At 39.0% G+C, this 21,791-nt stretch overlaps 3 protein-coding genes across 6 annotated transcripts; 2 read left to right on the forward strand and 1 right to left on the reverse strand.

Annotated features, from left to right (window-relative positions):
- Window positions 1-90: 90 nt before the first annotated feature.
- Window positions 91-1,593, forward strand: LOC144709854 (small ribosomal subunit protein eS30z/eS30y/eS30x). The gene is made up of 3 exons (XM_078583505.1): window positions 91-158; window positions 267-404; window positions 1,397-1,593. The coding sequence occupies exons 1-3, from the start codon at window positions 155-157 to the stop codon at window positions 1,441-1,443; spliced, it is 189 nt and encodes a 62-aa protein (XP_078439631.1). The 5' UTR covers window positions 91-154; the 3' UTR covers window positions 1,444-1,593.
- Window positions 1,594-6,700: 5,107 nt separating this feature from the next.
- On the forward strand, window positions 6,701-18,722 carry LOC144709165 (IAA-amino acid hydrolase ILR1-like 1). The gene is made up of 5 exons (XM_078582594.1): window positions 6,701-7,163; window positions 9,266-9,391; window positions 10,645-10,959; window positions 17,611-17,739; window positions 18,214-18,722. Exons 1-5 carry the CDS (start codon window positions 6,831-6,833, stop codon window positions 18,619-18,621), a joined length of 1,311 nt encoding a protein of 436 aa, XP_078438720.1. The 5' UTR covers window positions 6,701-6,830; the 3' UTR covers window positions 18,622-18,722.
- Window positions 14,547-21,528, reverse strand: LOC144709166 (transcription factor IIIB). Of its 4 annotated transcripts, none has more exons than XM_078582595.1 (5): window positions 21,464-21,528; window positions 21,093-21,267; window positions 20,525-20,635; window positions 19,727-19,956; window positions 14,547-14,823 (listed from the first exon to the last, which is right to left on the reverse strand). In XM_078582595.1, the coding sequence occupies exons 2-5, from the start codon at window positions 21,225-21,227 to the stop codon at window positions 14,811-14,813; spliced, it is 489 nt and encodes a 162-aa protein (XP_078438721.1). In that variant the 5' UTR covers window positions 21,228-21,267; window positions 21,464-21,528; the 3' UTR covers window positions 14,547-14,810. The 4 variants fall into 4 exon arrangements, with proteins under 4 accessions (XP_078438721.1, XP_078438722.1, XP_078438724.1 ...); XM_078582596.1 differs by having other exon boundaries at window positions 14,548-14,823; window positions 21,093-21,262; window positions 21,464-21,518; XM_078582598.1 differs by having other exon boundaries at window positions 14,553-14,823; window positions 21,111-21,267.
- Window positions 21,529-21,791: the final 263 nt, after the last annotated feature.

The following is a 21,791-nucleotide window of genomic DNA, read 5'->3' on the forward strand; positions in this document are numbered from 1 at the left end:
GGAAAATACCTAGATTTCCATTTTCCCCAATTTTTGGATGTTCTAACAAAAAATATATTTATTATTTTTGCGCTGCATATAAATACGGATAGAAACAGTCGCCGCCTTCAATCTCGAAGAAGCTCTCGGAATAAACCCTAGAATCCAATCCGCCATGGGTGAGTTCATTCTGTACATTCATATGTGAGATTCATAAGTGAGATTTGATGATCAAGAGTTTTTTCTAATTTGCTTATATCGGATTTGTTGAATTGTTCGATATTCAGGGAAGGTGCACGGATCTTTAGCGCGAGCTGGCAAGGTTAGAGGCCAGACGCCGAAGGTGGCCAAGCAGGACAAGAAGAAGAAGCCGCGCGGGAGAGCGCACAAGCGGATGCAGTACAATCGCCGATTCGTCACCGCAGGTATTTTTCTCTCTCGAGTTCTTATTTTATCATTGTTTGTTATTTCTGATTTTGATCTTATTTCACGTTTTGTTTGGTTGAAACTGTATGTATTTGCACCAATCAAGGAATTACCTTTTTCAATTCCAGTGTTCTTTGTTGCTTTAAGATCATGATCTGATTCATGGCATTATTGTATTCGCAATGGAACGCACGGTTTGATTCTGTGTTATTTGCAACAGATTTCCTTTTCTATTTCATCATATTATGTTATCTCAAATTACTGTCCGATCCACGTCATTCTTTTATCCCGAGTGGAAAACAATTTATGTTTGACTGATTGTGTATATTTGCACTAATCGACGGTTTTATTTTTTAATATAATGATTTTTGTTATCTCAGATCATATTGTTTTTGAATAAGAGAGGAAGTTTACCGCAGATTGGTGATCATCCCGAAATCTCAGATCATGATATGATTCAACGAGTGTTTGGTTCCGAGTGCAACTCAGGCTCCATGTTTCATTGATGTTGTATGCATCTACGTTGGTCAACGGTTTTTTTTTACTCTGTTTCTGTATGTTTATCTTGTATTATGATTTGATCCATGACATTCATTTAATCCTATCGGAACACACGATTTACGTGTGATTGATTCGGTATATATCTTCATTCTTCACTGATCAGCGAATTTTGTTTCCTATTTTATCAATATACGTTATCTCAGATCACAATTATCGCCAACGTAACACACGATTATATCTGATCGACGATGTATTTAATTTCCCTCCCATCAATTAATTTTTTTTATTTTATCAATTTATGTAATCTCAGATCATGATCTTATTTGCGGCATTATTTTATTTCTAATGTTAAACACGATTTATGTTTGTTTGATGGCGTATGTACTTGCATCAAACAATGATTTTTTTTAATTTCTAATGAATCATATGATTTATGTTCTATTGAAACTGATAACTTTGTACTGATCATCAATTTTTCTTTTTACTGCAGTTGTCGGATTTGGGAAGAAGAGAGGTCCCAACTCATCAGAGAAGTAGGCGAAATTAGGCATGTTTTTTTGTTTTTCCTTTCTTGATTTTATATTCTATCCTTCGATTATTCAGACGAAGGAAAAAACTAGTTTCGATTAACTTATATGAACCAGAAACTATACCAGCCTTAGTATCATTTGATTTTGTTCCTGATCATTTGGAATTGACTCCTTGACTGGGTGATGACTCAGAAAATCCTGAAATTTTCACGTGTCTCAGTAAAAAACAAATCACTTGCTACAAACTACGTACCAGTATGATCTTGAAGAACATGTTCCGAAGAACTACTTTGAAATAGGGATCTTCGATTGATCAAAATCTTAATATGATTCTATGGTATCGGATTGTTCCCATCATGATCCTGTGATCATGAAGAAAATTTGGATTGATCAAAACTGATTGGTTCAATGTGACGCACCCTTAGTACAGGAACGGTGTAGGAATATGACTTGAGTCCACAAGCTTTGCTCTACTTGAAGTAGCTAAGTTCTGAATTCACAGAACTAGCTTCTCCAACCCTTGAGTCTACAAGGGGTGGTACTTGAATCCACAAGCACACAAGCACTCTCTAACAAAGAGAACACTCAGAGGGGAGAAACAATAGTTTCAACAAGACAATAAATTTTAATGATGCCTCAGTCAGGGGTACATGGGGTCCTTATAAAGGCCACAAGGAGTGCAAGGTCGTCCTTAATGACTGTACCCATGACAAGACAAGTCAAAACATTGAGAAAACAAATTTGATAAGCTAAAACAGAAGATAAGCAGCTTGTCAGGCCTGAGCAGAGATATCTTGCAGATTCTGGGACCTATAGAAGCTGTCATGAGATATTTGTGTGGCTCAAAAAGATCTGATGGGACAAAACAAAAGATTTGCAGATCTGACAAGTTAGAGCAGAGATCTTGGCAAAAGAAGAATCTAGCAGAAGATACGGTCAGAAGATCTTGTTAGAGGAAATTCTGTCAGAGATAATCCTGTCAGAAGATCTTGTCAGAGAAAACCTTGTCAGAGGATTTTAAGGGGCTCTAGGTATATTTCTGCAGATTCTGTCAATTCTAGAAGAATCTCCTTGGGCCACAGTTTGCTAATGGGCCTCAGAAAATGGGCTTCTGGGCTACATCACAATGTCATGTTCTGATGAACTACTTTGAAACAGGGGTGAATGATGGATCAACCAATCAACAACAAGATCAAGATCGGACGTCGTCGGATTGCTCATAACTTTGCTCTTATCATGATCCCGCGATCATGAAGAAAATTTGGATTGATCGAAATTGATTCGTTCAATGTCATGTTCTGATGAACTACTTTGAAACATGGGGTGAGTGATGGATCAACCAATCAACAAGATCAAGATCTGACGTCGTCGGATTGCTCAAAACTTTGCTCTCATCATGATCCCGCGATCATGAAGAAAATTTGGATTGATCGGAATCGATTGGTTCAATGTCATGTTCTGATGAACTACTTTGAAACAAGGGTGAGTGATGGATCAACCAATCAACCAATCAAATTGATTGCTCAAAACTTGGCTCTCATCATGATCCTGTGATCATGAAGAAAATTTGGATTGGTTCAACTACTTTGAAACGAGGGTGGGTGATTGAATCGAAATCTAGATTGGACCAATCAACTAGATCACAATTCGACGTCGTCGGATTGCTCAAAACTTTGCTCTCATCATTATCTCTTAAGGGCAGTTGCATCTTTTTGCTTCTTCATATTCCCTTTAAATAGGTCATTCTCCCCATAGGAGGGTAGCCGGAAAAGTATCTTGTTATTGGAAGCACTCGTCCATTCTCCCCTCTTCATCCTAATCCTGTCTCGTCCTCTCCAATCCCCGTCGCTGTGGCGGCCCATCCTTAGTCGATCCCTGCCTCCTCCGTTCGGCCTCTCCCTCGACCATTCTCGTTCTACTCTTCGTCCCGTGAAGTCTCGCGCCGCTTTCCATCTCGTGTCCCGTGAAGTCCCGTGAAGTCCTGTGAAGTCTCGCTCTCTATCTCGTGTCTAGCCCGGGCTGCATTCCATCTTTATTGAATTGATGGGTTTTCATCTTTAATATTACCTTGAGAGGAACATATAAAAGTTTAGGATTGATCAGTTTAATATCTCTCTTTCTCTCTCCATCTCCACCTTAAGCCCTAAGGGCATTTTTGTCTTTTATCAATCTCTTGTTTGTCCCTTTAAGATATTCAGCCTAGTCTCAGACCTACATTATTCACATGGGATTAGTAGATAATGCGTCTTTCTGTATTTGCATGGTTTGAGCTTGATATAGTTTCTTAAATACAGCTTACTCTTTGTGTTTTATTTTTTTGACATTACAGTTCTCCTTTTGTTAAATAACTGTTCTTCATAAACTAGATTGTTTATGCTAGGAAACGAGTAGAGAAGAAGAAATACCTTAAAAACATGCACACATATCATCCCTTAACACCAAACTTAATATATAAGTGATTAACATTCAAAATGTGTTCTTAATATAGTTATATCCGTCGATTAGATGTATACTGCAATTAGAAGCAGAACTAGCTTGGTAGATTCTTGCATTAACGAGAGTTAATGATTTCTTTTTAAACATTGTCCAAATAGTTTAACCCATTCCAATTTCCATGCACATGAACTTGATTTTGTTCTAAAACATCAAAACATGGGTGGCATTGATTTATAATTTGTGAATTTGTAACTTCATGCTAAGTTCTTGAACTTGATTTGGTTTATTTATTGTAGCAGTGAGAGAGAGATTGAAGTTTATAACATAAAATCCTATTTCACACATTCTAATTTTTCATAAAGATGGTGTATAGTGATCACTAAGAAAGTATGCTTGAAATGAGGAAACATTACTTGTAAAGCTAATTTAATGTTAGTTTTAATTTGTCTGCAAACTTGCAAACATAAGTTAGAAAACAAACTGCTTCAACCTTGTTTTTTATAATACCATTCTTACTATTATCAATTATATCATGTGAATGAAAAATTAGAATGGTTTTAATTGGATTGTATATTCTAAAAATTAGTATAGTTTTGTCAGCAATTGGATTATATAAACCAATTGGATTATAGAATAGTTTTGTCATTAAATCATATGTTAGAAATAGATGGCACTCATGTTTTGGTATTATAGAACTCTCGTACTTCTCACTCAACCGAGTTCTCTGTAAATTTTATCATGTCTGAGAAAATCCCATGCACCTAGGTTTCAAAACCTATTTGTTTAAATTATCAAGGAATTAATGAAATAAATTTTCTTCTTAAGAAGTTTCCTGGTTGGGAGAAACCAACATATTAAATAATTTATTACTTCGTCGTTAAAAAAAAGATGAAATAAGAGAATAGAAAAAATTACGTGTGTGATTTTTCTGATGATTTAACGGATCGAACGGCCAGGATTCAGACACGTAGGAGAAATTCTCTCTCTAAAGAAAAGTCTCCCAGTTCTGCTATCCTTCCTTTTTCTCTCTCTAGAAATTGCTGACAAAGTTCCAAACCAGTAGAGAGAGAGAGTGATGCTACAGTGCGTCTCGTCAGTTGTCACCCATTTCTACTCTCTATCTCTCTCTAGAATTGTGGAATGTGGAGAGGATTAGAAGAGTAAAAGCTTAGAGAGAGAAAGAGAGGGAGAGGACTCAAAACATGAGAGAATGTGGCGTCCACTGTACTGACATGTGGGGGATACTTGAGTTCTCAGACAATCCCTCTATAGGGCTGGCCAAAAAAACACCAAAGGCTAGAGAGAGAAAGGGTGCTCTCTCTCTAGTACTCGCATACAAAACTCAAAGTCTAGAGAGAGAAATGCAAAGTGAGGAGAATGGTCCTCTCTCTAGGGCTGCCAATTAAAACCCAAAGCCTAGAGAGAGAAAATGCAGAGAGAGGGAGAGAGAAACAGAGGAGAGTAATCCTCTCTCTAGGGCTGTCAAACAAAACCCAAAGCCTAGAGAGAGAAGCGGAGAGAGACATAGTAAAGTAATCCTCTCTCTAGGGCTGCCAAACAAAACAGAGCCTAGAGAGAGAAAATGCAGAGAGAGGGAGAGAGAAGCAGAGGAGAGTAATCCTCTCTCTAGGGCTGTCACACAAAACCCAAGGCCTAGAGAGAGAAGTGGAGAGAGACAGAGAAGCATAATCCTCTATATTGGGCTGGCAAGCAAAACCCAAATCCTAGAGAGAGAAATGGGGAGATAGAGGAGAATATAGTCCATTAGTCCTCTTTCTAAGAATTGGAAACAAAACCCAGAGCCTATAAAGAGAGAGAGAGAGAGAAGAATAATCCTCTCTCTAGGACTTGCAAACAAAACCCAAAGCCTAGAGAGAGAAATGGACAGAGAGAGAGAGGAGAATAGTCCTCTTTCTAAGAATCGGAAACAAAACCAGAGCCTATAGAGAGAGAGAGACAGAGAAGAATAATCCTCTCTCTAGAGCTGGCAAACAAAACCCAAAGCCTAGAGAGGGAAATGCAGAGAGAGAGAGGAGAATTATCCTCTCTCCAAGAATAGGAAACAAAAACCAAAACCTAGAGAGAGAAAGAGGAGAAAAGTCCTTGTTAGATTCGCAAACAAAAACAATAACCTAGAGAGAGAGAAAGGAACAGGGAGCGACACGACAGGTACGTAACAAAAGATTGTCTTGTCTCTTCTCTCCTCCCATGTTCTTCACTAAATCCCTCTTTAAAAACAGAGGTGATATAGATTGAGAGATAGAGATAGATGTAGAGAGAGAGAGATAGATAGATAGATAGATAAATAGATAGATAGATAGATGTAGAGAGAGAGACTCTGTCGACCTGGGTTCATTCTCTGTTTCTCTCTCTAGAGGTCAGAGAGAGAAGTAAAGGCCATCCATCTCCCTACAGTCCAGAAGTATCTATCTATCAGAGAGACTGTCCATCTTTCCGGAAGCTGGAAGTAACATCAGAGAGATTGACAGGTACATAGATGGATAGAGAGAGAGATAGCAAGTTCCGTTCTCTCTCTCTCTAGAAGCCATGCATCTCTCTAGAGTCTAGCACTAGCATTATCTATCTATCAGAGAGAGAGATACAGACTGTCCATCTTTCTGGATGCTTGAAACAGCATCAGAGAGATTGACTGGTACTTTCTCTCTCTAGAAGCCATACTTTCTCTCTAGATAGAGAGAGAGAGAGAGAGAGAGAGAGAGCAAGTTCCCTACTTTCTCTCTCTAGAAGCCATTCATCTCTCTAGAGTCTAGCAGTATCTATCTATCAGAGAGAGAGATACAGACTGTCCATCTTTCCGGATGCTGGAAGTAGCATCAGAGAGATTGTCTGGTACTGTGGTACATAGCTAGATAGATAGAGAGAGAGAGAGAGAGGGAGCGATATATATAGAGAGAGAGATAGCAAGTTCCAATCTTTCTCTCTCTAGAAGCCAGCAAAATGGTATCCGGCAAATGGGTCTCAGCGGCGGTGCTTCTCTCCGTGTTCTTCGTCGCAGTTGGATCGGAGGAAGAGATAATTAGCAGATTTCTAGAGAGGGCCAAAGAGAAGGATTTCCTTGAATGGATGGTCGGAGTTAGGAGGAAAATTCATGAAAATCCAGAGCTGGGTTATGAAGAGTTTGAAACCAGCGAGCTAATTAGGGCTGAGCTGGACGCCATGGGCGTCTCCTACAAGCACCCCTTCGCTGTCACCGGCATCGTTGGCTCCGTCGGCACAGGTGGACCGCCACGTGTCGCTCTCCGTGCAGACATGGACGCCCTCGCCGTTCAGGTTCTCCATCAATCTCTTGAATTCTCTCTCTAGTTTGATTTTCTTTTTTTTCCTTGTCGTCTCGAAGAACAGTGAAAGGAATTGATTTGGGTTTTTCTTTTTTTTTGCGTTTTGATTCAATTTAGTGTCATTTGTCGTTTTACACATTCCTCTCTTCTTCTCTTTGATGTTTGATTTTTTTTTTTTTGGTCGTCTCGAAGTACAGTGAGATAAATTGATTTGGGTTTTTCTTTTTTTGCGTTTTGATTCAATTTAGTGTCATTTGTCGTTTTACACATTCCTCTCTTCTTCTCTTTGATGTTTGATTTTTTTTTTTGGGTCGTCTCGAAGTACAGTGAGATGAATTGATTTGGGTTTTTCTTTTTTTGCGTTTTGATTCAATTTAGTGTCATTTGTCGTTTACGCATTCCTCTCTTCTTCCCTTTGATGTTTGATTTTATTTTTTTCTTATGGTATCGAAGAACAGTGTGATGAATTGACTTGGGTTTTCTTCTTTTGCGTTTTGATTCAATTTAGTACCATTTGTCGTTTTATACATTCCTCTTCTCTTTGATGTTTTATTGTCTTTTTTTCTTGTCGTCTCGAAGAACAGTGAGATGAACTGATTTGGTTTTTTTCTTTTTTGGCGTTTTGATTTAGTTTCATTTGTCGTTTACGCATTCCTCTCTTCTTCTCTTTGATGTTTTTTTAAACTTCTTTTCCTGATTCCTAATTCCAAATTTGATCTTGCGGTTTTTGTTATTTGGTTCTTGGTTTAATGGATTTGTTGTTGGGATTCATCGACTTGGACCTTCTCTTATATCCACGAATGGTGAGATTTATTGATTTGGGTTGTCCGGTTGTCTGTTATAATTAGATATTTTTCTTCATCTTACCCTTCTCTTGAATGTTTTTTCCTTTTACTTCTTTTCCTGATTCCTGCATTGGGGTTTTTATTGTTTGGTTCTTACTTCTACATCCTATTTTTAAGGGATCGGTCATTGCGATTTATTGTTCATATCTTTTGCTTATTTCCAAGAATTATGAGGTTCATTGATTTGGGTTTTCTCTTTTTGTCTCCTGATTTCATATTTTTCGTCAGTTTTGATATTTTTCTTTTAATGGAACCCTTTGGTTTTGTTCTTCTCTTTGATGTTTTTTTTTGTTCTTTTCATCATTCCTGTCTTGAGGGTTTTATTGTTTGGTTCTCGGTTCGTAATTCCAACTTTCTATGGATTTGTTGTTGAGATTCATCGACCCAGAACTTCTCTTATCGTCAAGAGCAGTGACATTCATGATTTTGGTTTTCCCATTTTCTGTCGTGTTATAGTATTATTCATTGATTAAGATACTCTTCTTCTTACCGCATATACCTTTCTTTTACTTTTCCTGATTCATGTCTTGGGTTCTTTACTGTTTGATTTTTGGGTCTTAATTTTCATTATTTATTAATTGCTTTTTGAGATTCATCAACTCATACCTTGTCTTATCTTTAGAAACTGTGAGATTAATTGATTATCATTTTGTTTTTTGTCTCCTGATTTGTATTATTCATTGGATTAGATATTCATCCTGTCTTTACGTTTGTCTTATTTCTTTTCCTCATTTCTGCCTTGGGTTTTTTCTTGTTTGGTTCTTGGTTCTTAATTCCTATTTTTAATGGATTGGTTATTGATTCTTATCGACTCAGAACTTCTCTAATCTCCACGAGTAGTGAGTTTCATCGATTTGGGTTTTTTTCTTTTTTTACCTCCTGTTTCAATGTTATTCATCGCTTTAATGCATTGAGGTTTCATAATTTCAGATCTTCTTCTCTCTCAAGTGCCATTGAGATTTCTCCACATTTGTCGATTCTGAGACTAGTATTGATTAATCTTCTTTTCTCTCATTCTAATGACATTGAGATTCATCGACTCTGACCGTCTATCATCACCAAGAACAAAGAAATTCATTTAGTTTGGACTTCATTTTTCTGTTCTTGCTTTAATACTATTGGTCAATCTATAGATGTTCTTCATCTCGTTAATCAATTTGAAGTTGTATGAGTTCAGATCTTCATCTCTCTCTGCTATGATTCTGAGATTTCTTCACATTAATCTTGATGTGGGTTGTTTTTTTTGCAGGAGGGTGTGGAGTGGGAGCACAAGAGCAAGGTCCCTGGGAAGATGCATGCGTGCGGCCATGATGGCCACGTGGCAATGCTTCTCGGTGCTGCAAAGATCCTTCAGGAAAATCACGAGAATCTTCAGGTTAGTCTGTTCATCATCATCATCATCATCATCATCATCATCATCATCGTTGTCAGCATCATGGTCATCACCATCAGCATCAAGGCAACTGACTAATTATTCCATTTTGATGCAAAAACTTGACTTGATGGTATTGTTGATCCTGAGGAAAATAAATATCTTTTCTTAATATCAAAGATTAAATATCAAAGGTCAGTTGGAATGGATGGTTTGCATGGTCGACGTTCTTGTAATCTTTCTTTGACATTTTCATGGATCTTATCTTTCCCAAACGGGCATATTTCTACTATGTTGCTTGCTTGGTCAACGCTCTTGGAACATTTCTTTGACATTTTTCATGGATTTCTTTGCCAGTTTCTCTGACTTATTTTACCCAAATGGGCGTTTTTTCTCACTGTGCATGTATCAATCTACAAAGTTGCTTGGTTATCCAAGCATTTGGCATTTTAATGCCCATGTTAATTTCTCAATACATAATTTCATTTTTGATTTATCTGAATATAATCGCTTGACAATTTAAATCTCTTTTTGATTTATCTGACTACTATTTCTTTTATGTCTCTTTTACTTGAACCCTGCTAAAAGTTTTTTTATGGTTTTAATTTCCTTTTTAAATGATTACTTGAAGGGTATGCCACTCCACTTATTCCTTTCTCCTTCTCTTTCTAAAATCCTCAACCAGGCTTTATAGGACAATTCCTCTTAAGTTTTATAAATTGCTGGTAGGCATATCTCTCACTACCTTCCTCTTTTGTTTTTTTTTAATTTTCAGAAGGTTTTTGAGGCAGTCATCCACTCTCATTTTATGATCTTTGAAATGGTTTTGTTTTATCGATTTTCTTTTGCCATATGTATTCTTTCAAAATGTTATCTCTCCCTCTCTATCTCACCATCATAATGAGAAATCAAGACACATGCATCTATATTGATATGATCCTAAATTCAATTTTATGCGATAAAGTGTATTACAACAGGCACAAGGCATCTCTCCTTTCCCATCCTATTCTCTTCTTTTAGCTTCATTTTGTAAATGATTGAAAACATATTTTCGAGAAATGGCTTGTAAGATATCCATTGTCTCTCTCATTTGTAATCATCATTCTGATACTATCTTGTTCACAGTTGATTTAAAAAGAATATAGGTGATGATTCAGACAAGTGAAATATTGATCTTGCATATTCATTATTTTTGCCATAAAATTTCACTTTTTTTAAAGAGCAGTACAACTTACATGACTAGAATGGCCATGCAGGGGACTGTACTACTGGTCTTCCAACCGGCAGAGGAAGGGGGTGGCGGCGCGAAGAAGATGATAGAGGAGGGGGCAGTGGATGACGTGGAGGCCATATTCGGGTGCCACCTGGATGGGGAATATCCGATAGGGACAGTGTCGTCAAGAGCGGGACCCATCATGGCGGCAAGCGGGTTCTTCGAGGCCGTAATCAGCGGAAAAGGCGGCCACGCCGCCATTCCCCAGCACACCATTGATCCCATTCTCGCCGCCTCCAATGTCATCGTCAGCCTCCAGCACCTCGTCTCTCGCGAGGCAGATCCTTTAGATTCTCAGGTGAATCTCCTCATCCTGGTTTCTATTAGTAATCCCTATTAGTTTTTTTAGTATGTGTCAGCTCTTGGGTGATCGGAAGAGAGAATGAGAGGCAGGGTGGCGGGAGGAATCCCGCCACCCTGGGAGCGGGGGAATGAAAAACCTAGAAAAATAACTGGAATTGCTCAATGTCATTCATGTTCTATCTGCCTTAAATAGGGGGATAGAGTTTTACACTTTTACACAAAACCCCTTGAGAAACTAGGGAAAGACATTTTAACCCTGTGACAAACAATGTCCAGATCGCTCACGGTCGAGCTTCTTCAGCAGAGATTCGTCGGCTAGGGTTTTGGAAAGAAAAAAGACTTACTTCCTTAATTCGTTCCCATAATCTTATGGGTACACAGAGGGCCCCACTTACTGGGCCTGAGACACTTATACATAGAAAGTACTTAAAAAGAAATACAAATAAGATAAAATAAAAGGAACATAAAGAAAACATATGGGCTGGACAAGGTCCCTTGCTGACACCCCCGCTCAAGCTGGTGAACAGATGCTTTTGATCCCAAGCTTGCTCCGTATGCGATCAAACAGTGCTCTCGTCAGTCCTTTGGTGAAAACGTCTGCAACTTGATTAGCAAATTTAACTTGTTTAATCAGAACACGACCCTAGTCGATCTTCTCCCTAATCCAATGCTTGTTTAGCTCAATGTGCTTTGTTCTGTCACAACCCTAGAACAGGGTTGTGGGCAATATCAATTGCTGCTTTACTGTCACAATACCAAACCATAGGTTCCTTTTGCTCCAGCCCAAGTTCAGTAAGAATGTTTCTAATCCACAATGTCTCACTGATACCTTTCACCAATGCTTTATATTCTGCTTCAGCGCTGGATAATGAAATTTACGGTTGCTTCTTACTCCTCCAGGTTATCAAATTTCCTCCCAGAAATGAGCAATATCCTAATGTTGACCTCCTGTCTATCAGTGATCTTCCCAGTCAGCATCTTTGTATATTTCAGTATCTGCTCCTCCATGACATTGATACAAAATTTCATGGCCTGCTGACCCCTTCAAATACGCCACTACTTTATAAGTCTTCTAAGTGAGATTTATTGGGATTGTCCATAAATCTACTCAATAGCCCAACTGGGAATGCTATATCAGGTCGGGTATAATTGAGATAGATCAATTTTCCAATCAGTCTTTGGTATTGCCCTTTGTTAACAGACAGTTCTTCACATAAACCCAATTTCACATTGGGATCAATGGGTACATAGGACAGATTACACCCCCCCATTCTGGTCTCTTTTAGAAGATCAAGAATATACTTATGTTGTGATATAAATATCCCATTTGAAGAATGTTAGATATAAGATGTATTTTTCTATGGGCTAATTAGTGTGGGGCCCACTACCTGGATTAAATCGAGCTTATAACGACTAGTAAAACTAGCTGTTAGAGACGGTTAAACTAGCTGTTATTCTACCTGTATAAATATCTACTTTGTGTAATAAAAAATTACCTTTTCTCCTTTCAATCCTGCTTCCTCTGTCTACCTAATCATCTCTCTCTCTCACCCTCGCCACAAGGTAGATAGGCTGAATCGACAGAGGAAGAAGCAGGATTGAAAGGAGAAAAGGTAATTTTTTATTACACAAAGTAGGTATTTATGCAGGTAGAGTAACAGCTAGTTTAACCGTCTCTAATGGCTAGTTTTACTAGCCGTTATAAGCCCAATTTAAATCGGGGAGTGGGCCCCACACTAATTAGCCCGTAGAAAAATACATCTAACAAAGAATACACCACCTCAATTCCAAGAAAATATCTCAGTCTTCTGAGTGCTTTTATTTCAAAGAGTTTTGATAGTTTGGCACTTAAGGCTCTATTCTCAACTTCATCGTCCTCTGTGATAATTATATCATCCACATAAACAAGTAATATTGAGATTGTTTGTGACTTGGAGTGTTTCACAAACAGTGTGTGATCACCGTTGCTCTGTTTGTATCCCATATTGATCAAGCTACATGAGAATTTGCCGAACCAAGCTCTTGGGGACTGTTTAAGTCCATACAGGGCTTTCTTCAACTTGCATACCTTTTTTCCTGATTCTGTCTTATAATATCCAGGTGGTAGCTCTATATAAATCTCCTCATTCAAATCATCATGCAGGAATGCATTCTTTACATCATACTGTCATAACCCTAATTAAAATTAGCTGCCAATGCAATAAGAATACATACCGTATTGAGTTTGGCAACTGGCGCAAAGGTCTCTCCGTAGTCTATTCCATAGGCTTGTGTGTACCCTTTGGCGACAAGTCTTGCTTTATATCTCTGTAGAGTCTCATCAACTTGATATTTCACGGTGAATACCCATATACAACCTACAGGACATTTAACAAGTGGAGCATCAACAATATCCCAGGTGTTATTTCTTATTAGTGTTTCCATCTCAATATCCATAGCCTTCTTCCAGTTCATCTCTTTAAGTGCTTCATCATATGTTCTTGGAATAGACACGGAATTAAGAGCTGTAATAAAAGATTTATACGTACATCCCAAATGTTGATAGCTTACCACATTGGAAAGTGGATATTTGTTTCCTTCTGAGTACACTGCCTTTTCCTTTTCCTTAGAGCAGTAGGCCATCCACTATCATCTTCTTCCACCTCAGCTGATCTATCAAGAGTGTTGATTGCTTCCCTCTGTGAAAGTTCTTCAACTTCACCCTTTCATTCTCATCAACTTCACTTGATGATTCTTCCTGATCATATTCTGTCCTTGGGAGTCTTTTATCTCCAAAGTCAGATATGATTTGAGGCTTGTCCAAGGCACTAGACAGGTGGCTCACGAATTTCTTCATTCAGGTTCTCCTGTGTTTTGAAGAAACTCACACTTTCATGAAATGTAACATCCGCCGATATCAGCATTCTCCTTGAAGACGGAGCATAACATTATACCCCTTTTGAGAATGAGAATAACCCAGAAACACACATTTCACAGCTCGAGGACTGAATTTATCTCTCAGATTATGAATATGTACAAATGCTGTACAGCCAAATATCCTTGGAGTCATATCAGTCTTCAACCGGGCATGTGGATAAAATTTTATCATCAGATTTACGGGACTTTCGTAGTCCAAAGATTTTGATGGTAATCTATTAATTATATGCATGGCTGTCAAGACAACTTCCCCCTAGAAACTCTTGGGCACTTCATAATGTAAGAGCAATGACCGAGCCATTGTAGTTACATGACCTATCCTCCTTTCTGCTACCCCATTCTGCTGTGGAGTATACACACAGGACGATTCATGTACTACATCCTCCTCAGCAAATAGAGATGACAGGGTCTTGTTGAAAAAGTCTTTGGCATTTTCCGACCTTAGTCGCTTGGTAGAGATACCAAATTGATTCTTCACCATACGAAAGAAATTGCCAATTACTTCAGCAACCTCAGGTTTGGATTTCAATAAATAAACCCATGTTAGCCTGGTACAATCTTCTACAACTATAAGATACCACCTTGCTCCCGTCACTGTTGTAGTTGATGATGGCCCCCAAACATCACAATGAACGAGATAAAAAGGTTCTGTACTTCGTTCTCCTTTCCCAGGAAAGGGCACGCGCTTATGTTTCACATATTGACATGTATCGCACAAGACATGAGAAGAATTTATTTTCTTAAAGAACACCGGAAATAGGAGTTTCAAAAGTTCAAATGACGGATGTCCAAGACGATACTGCATCAGCTTAATATGCTCCAACTGACTGCTACACTCCAGCTCCCGAGCATCACAGTTGGATGTATAGGCTTCCTCAACGCGGTCGTTCAGGTACACCAGCCCATTCTTCTCCTTAAAAGGTGAAGTCCTCAGGTTTTTGGCCTTGCCATAAACAAAACATCCATCAGACATCATTATAAAAGTAATATGTAAATCTTTAACAAGTTTTTGAGGAGATATGAGCTGTTCCCGAAGTCCTGGGACATGTAAGACTTGCTTAATAATACCCAGATTAGTAATATTAACATCGCCTATCCCAGAAATCAGCAACATCTCTCCTGCAGTAAACACTCGTCTACTTCCTTCATAAGGAGCATAATTATGAAACTTCCTATAGCAGGGAGTCATATGATCCGTGGCACCTGCATCAATAATCCAGTCGGAGTAAATATTAGAGTAATAAGTTGTCTCACCCACACGGGCCATAGATGTAGAGCTGATCATAGTCTTCAGCTTGTCAAATTCCTCCTTCAATTTATCATATTCTTCAATCTGAACCGTTCTGACACAGTCTGCTTGTCATTCCCCAGCACTTGAGTCTGCTTCTTTAGCATCTGTAGCATGAGCTTGGAGAGGCCTGAGGTGTGGGTTTAAAATCCAATAGTGTTCCCTTGTATGATTTCTCCTCTTACAATATGAGCAGTGAAGGTTGGACTTATATTTGCCACCTTGACCCTTCTGACTTTGAGTATCTTCCCCTGGTTTCTTGTCATATTTGTCACTTGCACCTTCACGTCCAGACAATGCTCCCTTTGCTTGCTTCGTCTTTACCAAGAATCTCGCTCCAGCTTCATCTTTCCCACCACCTGGAACTAACTTGATGCGGCTTTCTTCATTAAGTACAATCTGAATTGTTTCTTCCAAGTTGGGTACATGTTTACGATTGAGAATCTGACTCTGTAAACTCTCATATTCAGTCCCATCAGGAATCTGAACATACAATCTTGTAGGGTTGACTGCCACTCCTCAGGATTTTTGATTGGTCTGCAATGGTCAATTGCTAGCAACAGAGTTTGAAGTTCTTTTGCGTATTCTGCAACTGACATCTCACCCTGCACCAGCGTAGTTGCCTTAGTAACCAGCTCAAATATTCTCCAGGTGTGGCTCTTTCTCACATTACTCTTCTGAAGATGATCCCAAATTTTCTTCGTCGTCTTCAGATATAGATATTTCCGGAATCGATCTCCAGCCATACTGCTCAGCAACCACTGACGTACATTTGCATCTTCACGTTTCCAGGCTTTATATCTCGGGTTACTCAAGTCGACCTCATGCGTAAGGTGATCATCAAGTCCCCTGCTCTCAAGAATCATCTCAACATATTCGCTCCAATCAAGTAGATTGAAGCCATTGAATTTGACTGTCTCCAGCACAATAGGAAAGGTTACCTGGTTCAAGATCTCTCGTCCAGCTTCAGTAGTCTGAACGATAACCTCTTGGTTTGCTTCCTCTGCCATATTTGAGACTCAATCGAATTTATGTGGTTAGCCTCCTAAATCGGAAGCACGTATTGCCAGTGGAGCCTTGAATGGCTTTCTGCCACTCAGCCGTGGAATATTTCCACCACAGGTACTCGACAGAGCTTCGCTTTTGACTTCTGTCGTAGTTTGACTCTTCTCCAGCGTTGGAAGATCAACAACAGATGAAGACGATCCCGCTGAAGAGCTCCCTCATCGTTGCGGGAACTAGGAGAGAAGCAGAAGAGAGATTTCTCCTCTGGGCGTCCTACGCCTGGAGCTCTGATTCCATGTGAGAAACAATGTCCAGATAGCTCACGGTCAAGCTTCCTCAACAGAGATTCGTCGGCTAGGGTTTTGCAGAGAAAAAAGACTTACTTCCTTAATTCCTTCCCATAGTCTTATGTGTACACAGTGGGCCCCACTTACTGGGCCAGAGACACTTATACATAGAAAGTACTTAAATAGAAATACAAATAAGATAAAATAAAAGGAACATAAAGAAAATATATCGACTTGACAAGGTCCCTTGCTGACAAACCCTGCAATTTAACAGTATGTCTTAGGGTTTGCTGCCAATAATGATGATGACAATGACCTTGATGACTCGTCATCCTCATCCTCATCCAGTTTCCAAGAGCCGTCATTGTTATCATCATCCTTCAGTAGATGAATCACTCTGTTCTCGTTATCGTTCGTCAAAGCGGTGATAGAGTTTTACACTTTTACACAAACCCCCCTGAGAAACTAGGGAAAGACATTTTAACCCTACAATCTAACACTATGTCTTAGGGTTTGCTGCCAACAATGATGATGACGATGACCTTGATGACTCGTCAGCGTCATCCTCATCCAGTTTCCAAGAGCCGTCATTGTTATCATCATCCTTCAGTTGATGAATCACTCTGTTCTCGTTATCGTTTGTCAAAGCGCTGATACGGATGACGAGGAGGATTCTGCTGTCTGCCAACCTAAGTTAGGCATCAATAGTGATGATGATCAGTGGATGATGGCGATGGTGATAACAATGATGAATCATCATTAGTTCTCTGTTTTCCAAGAGCTGTCATCGTCATTATCTGGTTGATGTTGAATCATCATTATCAGCGTCATTCAGCCGAACATAAACATGGATGACGATGACAATGTTGAATTTGGCTTCATCATGCTTATGAGTGTGACAATTTGGACATGCTCATCGATATGAATACGAACATGAATGGGATGAGTATAAATTTGTATTTGAATGTTTATCTGAATCTAAAGATGAATATAAATTTGACTAAGAATGTAACTGAGCATGTTATATGAACATTGACATGAAAGTTATTACGGGTATGAATCGGTACATGGACATGGAGATGAACATGATCATGTTCAACCTCGAGGATGAAGAAAAGTATGCGTTTATCGATGATTTTTAATTTTGAAGGTGGTGACCGTGGCCAAATTTCAAGGAGGGGATGCATTTAATGTCATCCCGGATTCTGTTACCATCGGTGGCACCTTCCGCGCTTTCTCTAAGAAGAGTTTTCACATGCTCAAACAGCGCATTGAGGAGGTATTTGCATCAACACAAATATAATAATCATGACCATTTTCTTCTTCTGAAGTTTATACACCCGTTTCATTATTATCATTTATAGTGTCCTGCTTAATCACAACCATTCATAATATCATTGTAAAAAGGTATTTTCCTCCATCATTAATGACCGATGACATGATCATTATTGATTTCCAACTTGATCACTGGAATACCATTCCACGATAATAACATTTATCATCATAATCCTCTTCTTGTTCTACATATTATCATCATGATCATCATACCTTCTTCTCTTCTAGTTCTACATATCATGATCATGGTCATCATCTTTTTCTTCTTCTCTTCTTCATATGATCATCTCTGTCATCCTCTTCCTAAGCATCATCTTCAAGTTACACAAATCATCATCGTCATCGTCATCATGATTGCCACCATACTTATCCTTATCTTCTTCATCATTATGATATCATTAATCTGGGGGGCTGCCAGGTGATTAAGGGTCAGGCAGCAGTACAGAGGTGCAGTGCCACTGTTAACTTCATGGAAAATGATCGGCCCGCTTTCCTGCCGATGGTCAACAGCCAGGCGCTGCACCGCCACTTCACCACGGTCGGCAGTCAACTACTCGGCGCTGACCACGTGCTTGACCGGCCCCCGGTCATGGGCGCCGAGGACTTTGCTTTCTTCTCTGAGGTCATGCCAGCCGCCTTCTACTACTTTGTTGGCATGCGCAATGCCTCCTCGACAGCGGCACGGCCCCAGGCCCACTCGCCTCTGTTCAGAATCAACGAGGACGCTCTTCCTTACGGGGTCGCCATCCAGGCAGCCCTCGCTGCACATTACCTTGGTGGCGCCGCCACTCGCCCGCTGACGGAATTGACTCATGATGAGTTATGAGGACCAGTTTTGCTCGGTTATTGTCACCGGTTGACTCCTGACGACGGTGGAGATTGCCTGGGATCTTGATTATCTGGAATTAGATGAAAATCTTCTTTCTCCGTTCAATGGCAAAGTAACCTGGCTTTTGTAAGGTGAATTACAAGGTCCTTTCACGATCAGGATGAACAGGCTTGGTGGGATGGTTGACCAAGTTGAGTTAAGTGAGGTCAACTCTTTGTTGAAAAAGTCTTTGGTGATTACACGGATAATCCACAAAAAAAGACAGGGTTGACCCATTATGAGAAATCCAAAAGAATTCACACCGTTCTGATTGAATAGTCTTTCTCTCATTAGAAAAATAACCGCAGGTGAAGTGGAATCTACAATTTGTTGAAAAAGGTAAACATTGATTATGTAGATAATCCACTATGTAGACAATAACATGATGATTGAGGAAGCAAATGAGAAATTCAACCAAAGTCGCACCTTTTTGGATAAACAGTCTCTCATTAGAAAAATCACGGCATGTGAAGTGTTGGCGACTCACTGAGTCCACTACGGTCAATGGGTCGATGATGAACTCGACGCCCTAGTTCGAACCACTTTGAATAACTAGCTGAATCTCTTATTAGAGCACTTTCAACCCATGTAGGACGAGAAATTCATTTAGTCGAACTCGAGCCATCAATTCTTTTTGAATCTTCGGTTGATAACCAATCAAAAAAGAGGGATTCCAGCGGTCAACAATAACTCCTTCCGCATCATAGTATTATAAAAGGCTAATTACGTCATAAATTTCAAAATTAGATTCAACCCAGGTTCTATCAGCCAGATACAATCAACGTGGAAAGGTGGAGGAAGAGAGAGACAGAGAGAGAGAGAGAGAGAGAGAGAGAGAGAGAGAGAGAGAGGTGTGGTTCCATTTAATTTCAGGCGATGAAGAACATTGAACAGAAGTGAATCTAGACCAGTAATTGTTACAACTCAAAACTCATAACTAAGAGAGTTGTGCAGTTTGATTTATACTCGTGCGATGAATCGCATTAAATAGAAGCGTTAAAAATCAAAATGGCCCAGCAATTTTGATTATTCATAAAAATATAAACAAAAAATTTCGGATCACCTGCTTTGATCATCCTCCCTGGGAGCTGAGGATTCCGATTTTTTATGGTTTTTCTCAGTTAACTCACGGAGGTCAACCACCTTCTCTTGCTCCAATTTCTTTAGAAAGGCCTCTTGATGCATGGCTCTCAGCATTTCCTTGGCGCTCTTCTCCTCCTTCTCCAGCTGCATGTTCATGATGATCTTCGCGTTCTTGTCCAACGGTTTCAGGTACTCCTCTATTGCAGCTTCCTGCAGGTCCAAACACCCATAAAATTTCAAATCAATAGATTAAGACTATATTTTCAAAAATAAATCTCTATTACTTTTGTGTTGTGGATGGAATCAACCAGAGTGTTTTATCTGAAACTTATATTTAAGCATAAATGAATGGAAAATTCATGGGACATGTGAATAATATTTCGGTTACTCCTCTATAGGAGCATTCTGCAGGCCCAGATACCGCAAAATTTTCAAATTAACGCAGTTGGGCTATCTCTATTTTTTAACAACATTATAACTCGTCGCCCAGTCCGATGAAATCACCTTGATTATTTTATACGAAACTTATATAATATCATAAGCGAATGGAAATTTCATGCGAGATGAGAAAAATGTTGCAGTCACTCCTCTATGCCAGCATCTTGCAAGCCCGGATACGGTAAAATTTTCAAAATAATACAGTAAGGCTATCTCTCTTTTTTTGAAATTTATAACTCTATCGCCGGGTTCGATTTAAACACCTTGTCTATTTTTCATGCAACCTATATAGTTGTATGGATGAATGCTAGTGAAAAAGAAAGAAACCGAGTTCACTTACAGTTTCCTCGAATTGGCGGAGAACTGTTTGCATCTCGTCGACCATGCGGCGGACTTCTGACAGAATTACTTGTTCAGGGATCCTTTTTAAACCTTCTCTCTTTGCTTGAGCCTGACCCCATGAAGAGAAGTGAAGGCACAAATGTAATCATGGAAATTTCATTAATTTACACCCATGGAAATATATATAACTTTTGGGATTAAAGGCATAAAAGGAAAATCTCCCACAAATTTAAAATAACAAGAGATTGGGATTCCTGAAGATATTGTGAACGCATGGATGACAATTTTTTCCCAATCTTATTTTAAACTGTGTTTAATTTTCGTCAGAAAATTACGAGAACGAAAATTTACAAAAACATAAAACTTGGACGTTCAGTTCTTGAAAATACATCAAAAGAGAAGTGAATAAGAAATATATGCTCAGAAAAAGAAAACAATAGCAAAAGAAAGAACATATACCCTAATTGTGATGTCTTAAAATCGTCATGAGATTGTTCCTGATTAACTGTGCTTCCCGAATTCGTCCATTGAAAAATTCCCATAAAAGATCATGTAAGAACAAGTACCAATGGATCGTACCGCACCTCCTCTATCTGCTTCTGGAGCATCAACCTATGCGCCCTGATTTTTCTTTCTTCATATCCGGTAATAACTCGCGCGATAAATAGTGCTCTTCTTCCGAACTCCAAAATCTTGTTCATGATCAATCGTAAATCCCTCGAGAACGCGGCGACCACTGCGCTACACAGAAAATTGATTAACTCAGACGAGATCGAACTAGAAACAGTAAGATTTAACAAGAAAAAATTAAACGAAAACAGCCATAACAGTAAACTACTTCTGAGAACTAAGTCAAAGAGAAAACCTCACCGATCGAAGAAAAAACACAAATTTCGGAACCGCAAACAAACATTCAATTAAATCGCATTAAACTTACCGCAATTCTCTTGAACTGGATTGAATCGATTAGTTAGAGATTCTCGCTGATTTGAGAATTTCACTCCCCCCCCCCTTCAAGAACTATATATATATAGTTTTAAAAAACTAGTGGGAGAAGCCCAACTGGCCCAATAAGAATCCCTTTAAAAGGCCCAATAAAACGCCCAATTAATTGCTCTGATGCAGGACTAAATTTGACAAATTCTCTTCCCAATTATATTATTTTCTTATTGAAGGAAATTTCCACAGAATTATCACCCTTCTCTAAATGTGTTGAAAATTTGTTTTGAACTTTATAGATTTTTGGCCGTGCCGGAGAATTTTTT

The sequence above is a fragment of the Wolffia australiana genome, chromosome 11 (assembly GCF_029677425.1).
Source record: "Wolffia australiana isolate 7733 chromosome 11, ASM2967742v1".
NCBI lineage: Eukaryota > Viridiplantae > Streptophyta > Magnoliopsida > Alismatales > Araceae > Wolffia > Wolffia australiana.

Excerpts from the sequence above, each read along its gene's own strand:
- LOC144709165 (XM_078582594.1), top strand. The coding sequence starts at position 6,831 with ATGGTATCCGGCAAATGGGTCTCAGCGGCGGTGCTTCTCTCCGTGTTC. Across the intron at positions 7,164-9,265 it reads TGGACGCCCTCGCCGTTCAG|GAGGGTGTGGAGTGGGAGCA; the intron begins GTTCTCCATCAA and ends TTTTTTTTGCAG. Across the intron at positions 10,960-17,610 it reads CAGATCCTTTAGATTCTCAG|GTGGTGACCGTGGCCAAATT; the intron begins GTGAATCTCCTC and ends TTAATTTTGAAG.
- LOC144709854 (XM_078583505.1), top strand. Across the intron at positions 405-1,396 it reads TCGCCGATTCGTCACCGCAG|TTGTCGGATTTGGGAAGAAG; the intron begins GTATTTTTCTCT and ends TTTTTACTGCAG.
- LOC144709166 (XM_078582595.1), bottom strand. The coding sequence starts at position 21,227 with ATGAACAAGATTTTGGAGTTCGGAAGAAGAGCACTATTTATCGCGCGA. Across the intron at positions 20,636-21,092 it reads AGGTGCGGTACGATCCATTG|GCTCAAGCAAAGAGAGAAGG; the intron begins GTACTTGTTCTT and ends TCATGGGGTCAG. Across the intron at positions 19,957-20,524 it reads TCCGCCAATTCGAGGAAACT|GAAGCTGCAATAGAGGAGTA; the intron begins GTAAGTGAACTC and ends TTGGACCTGCAG.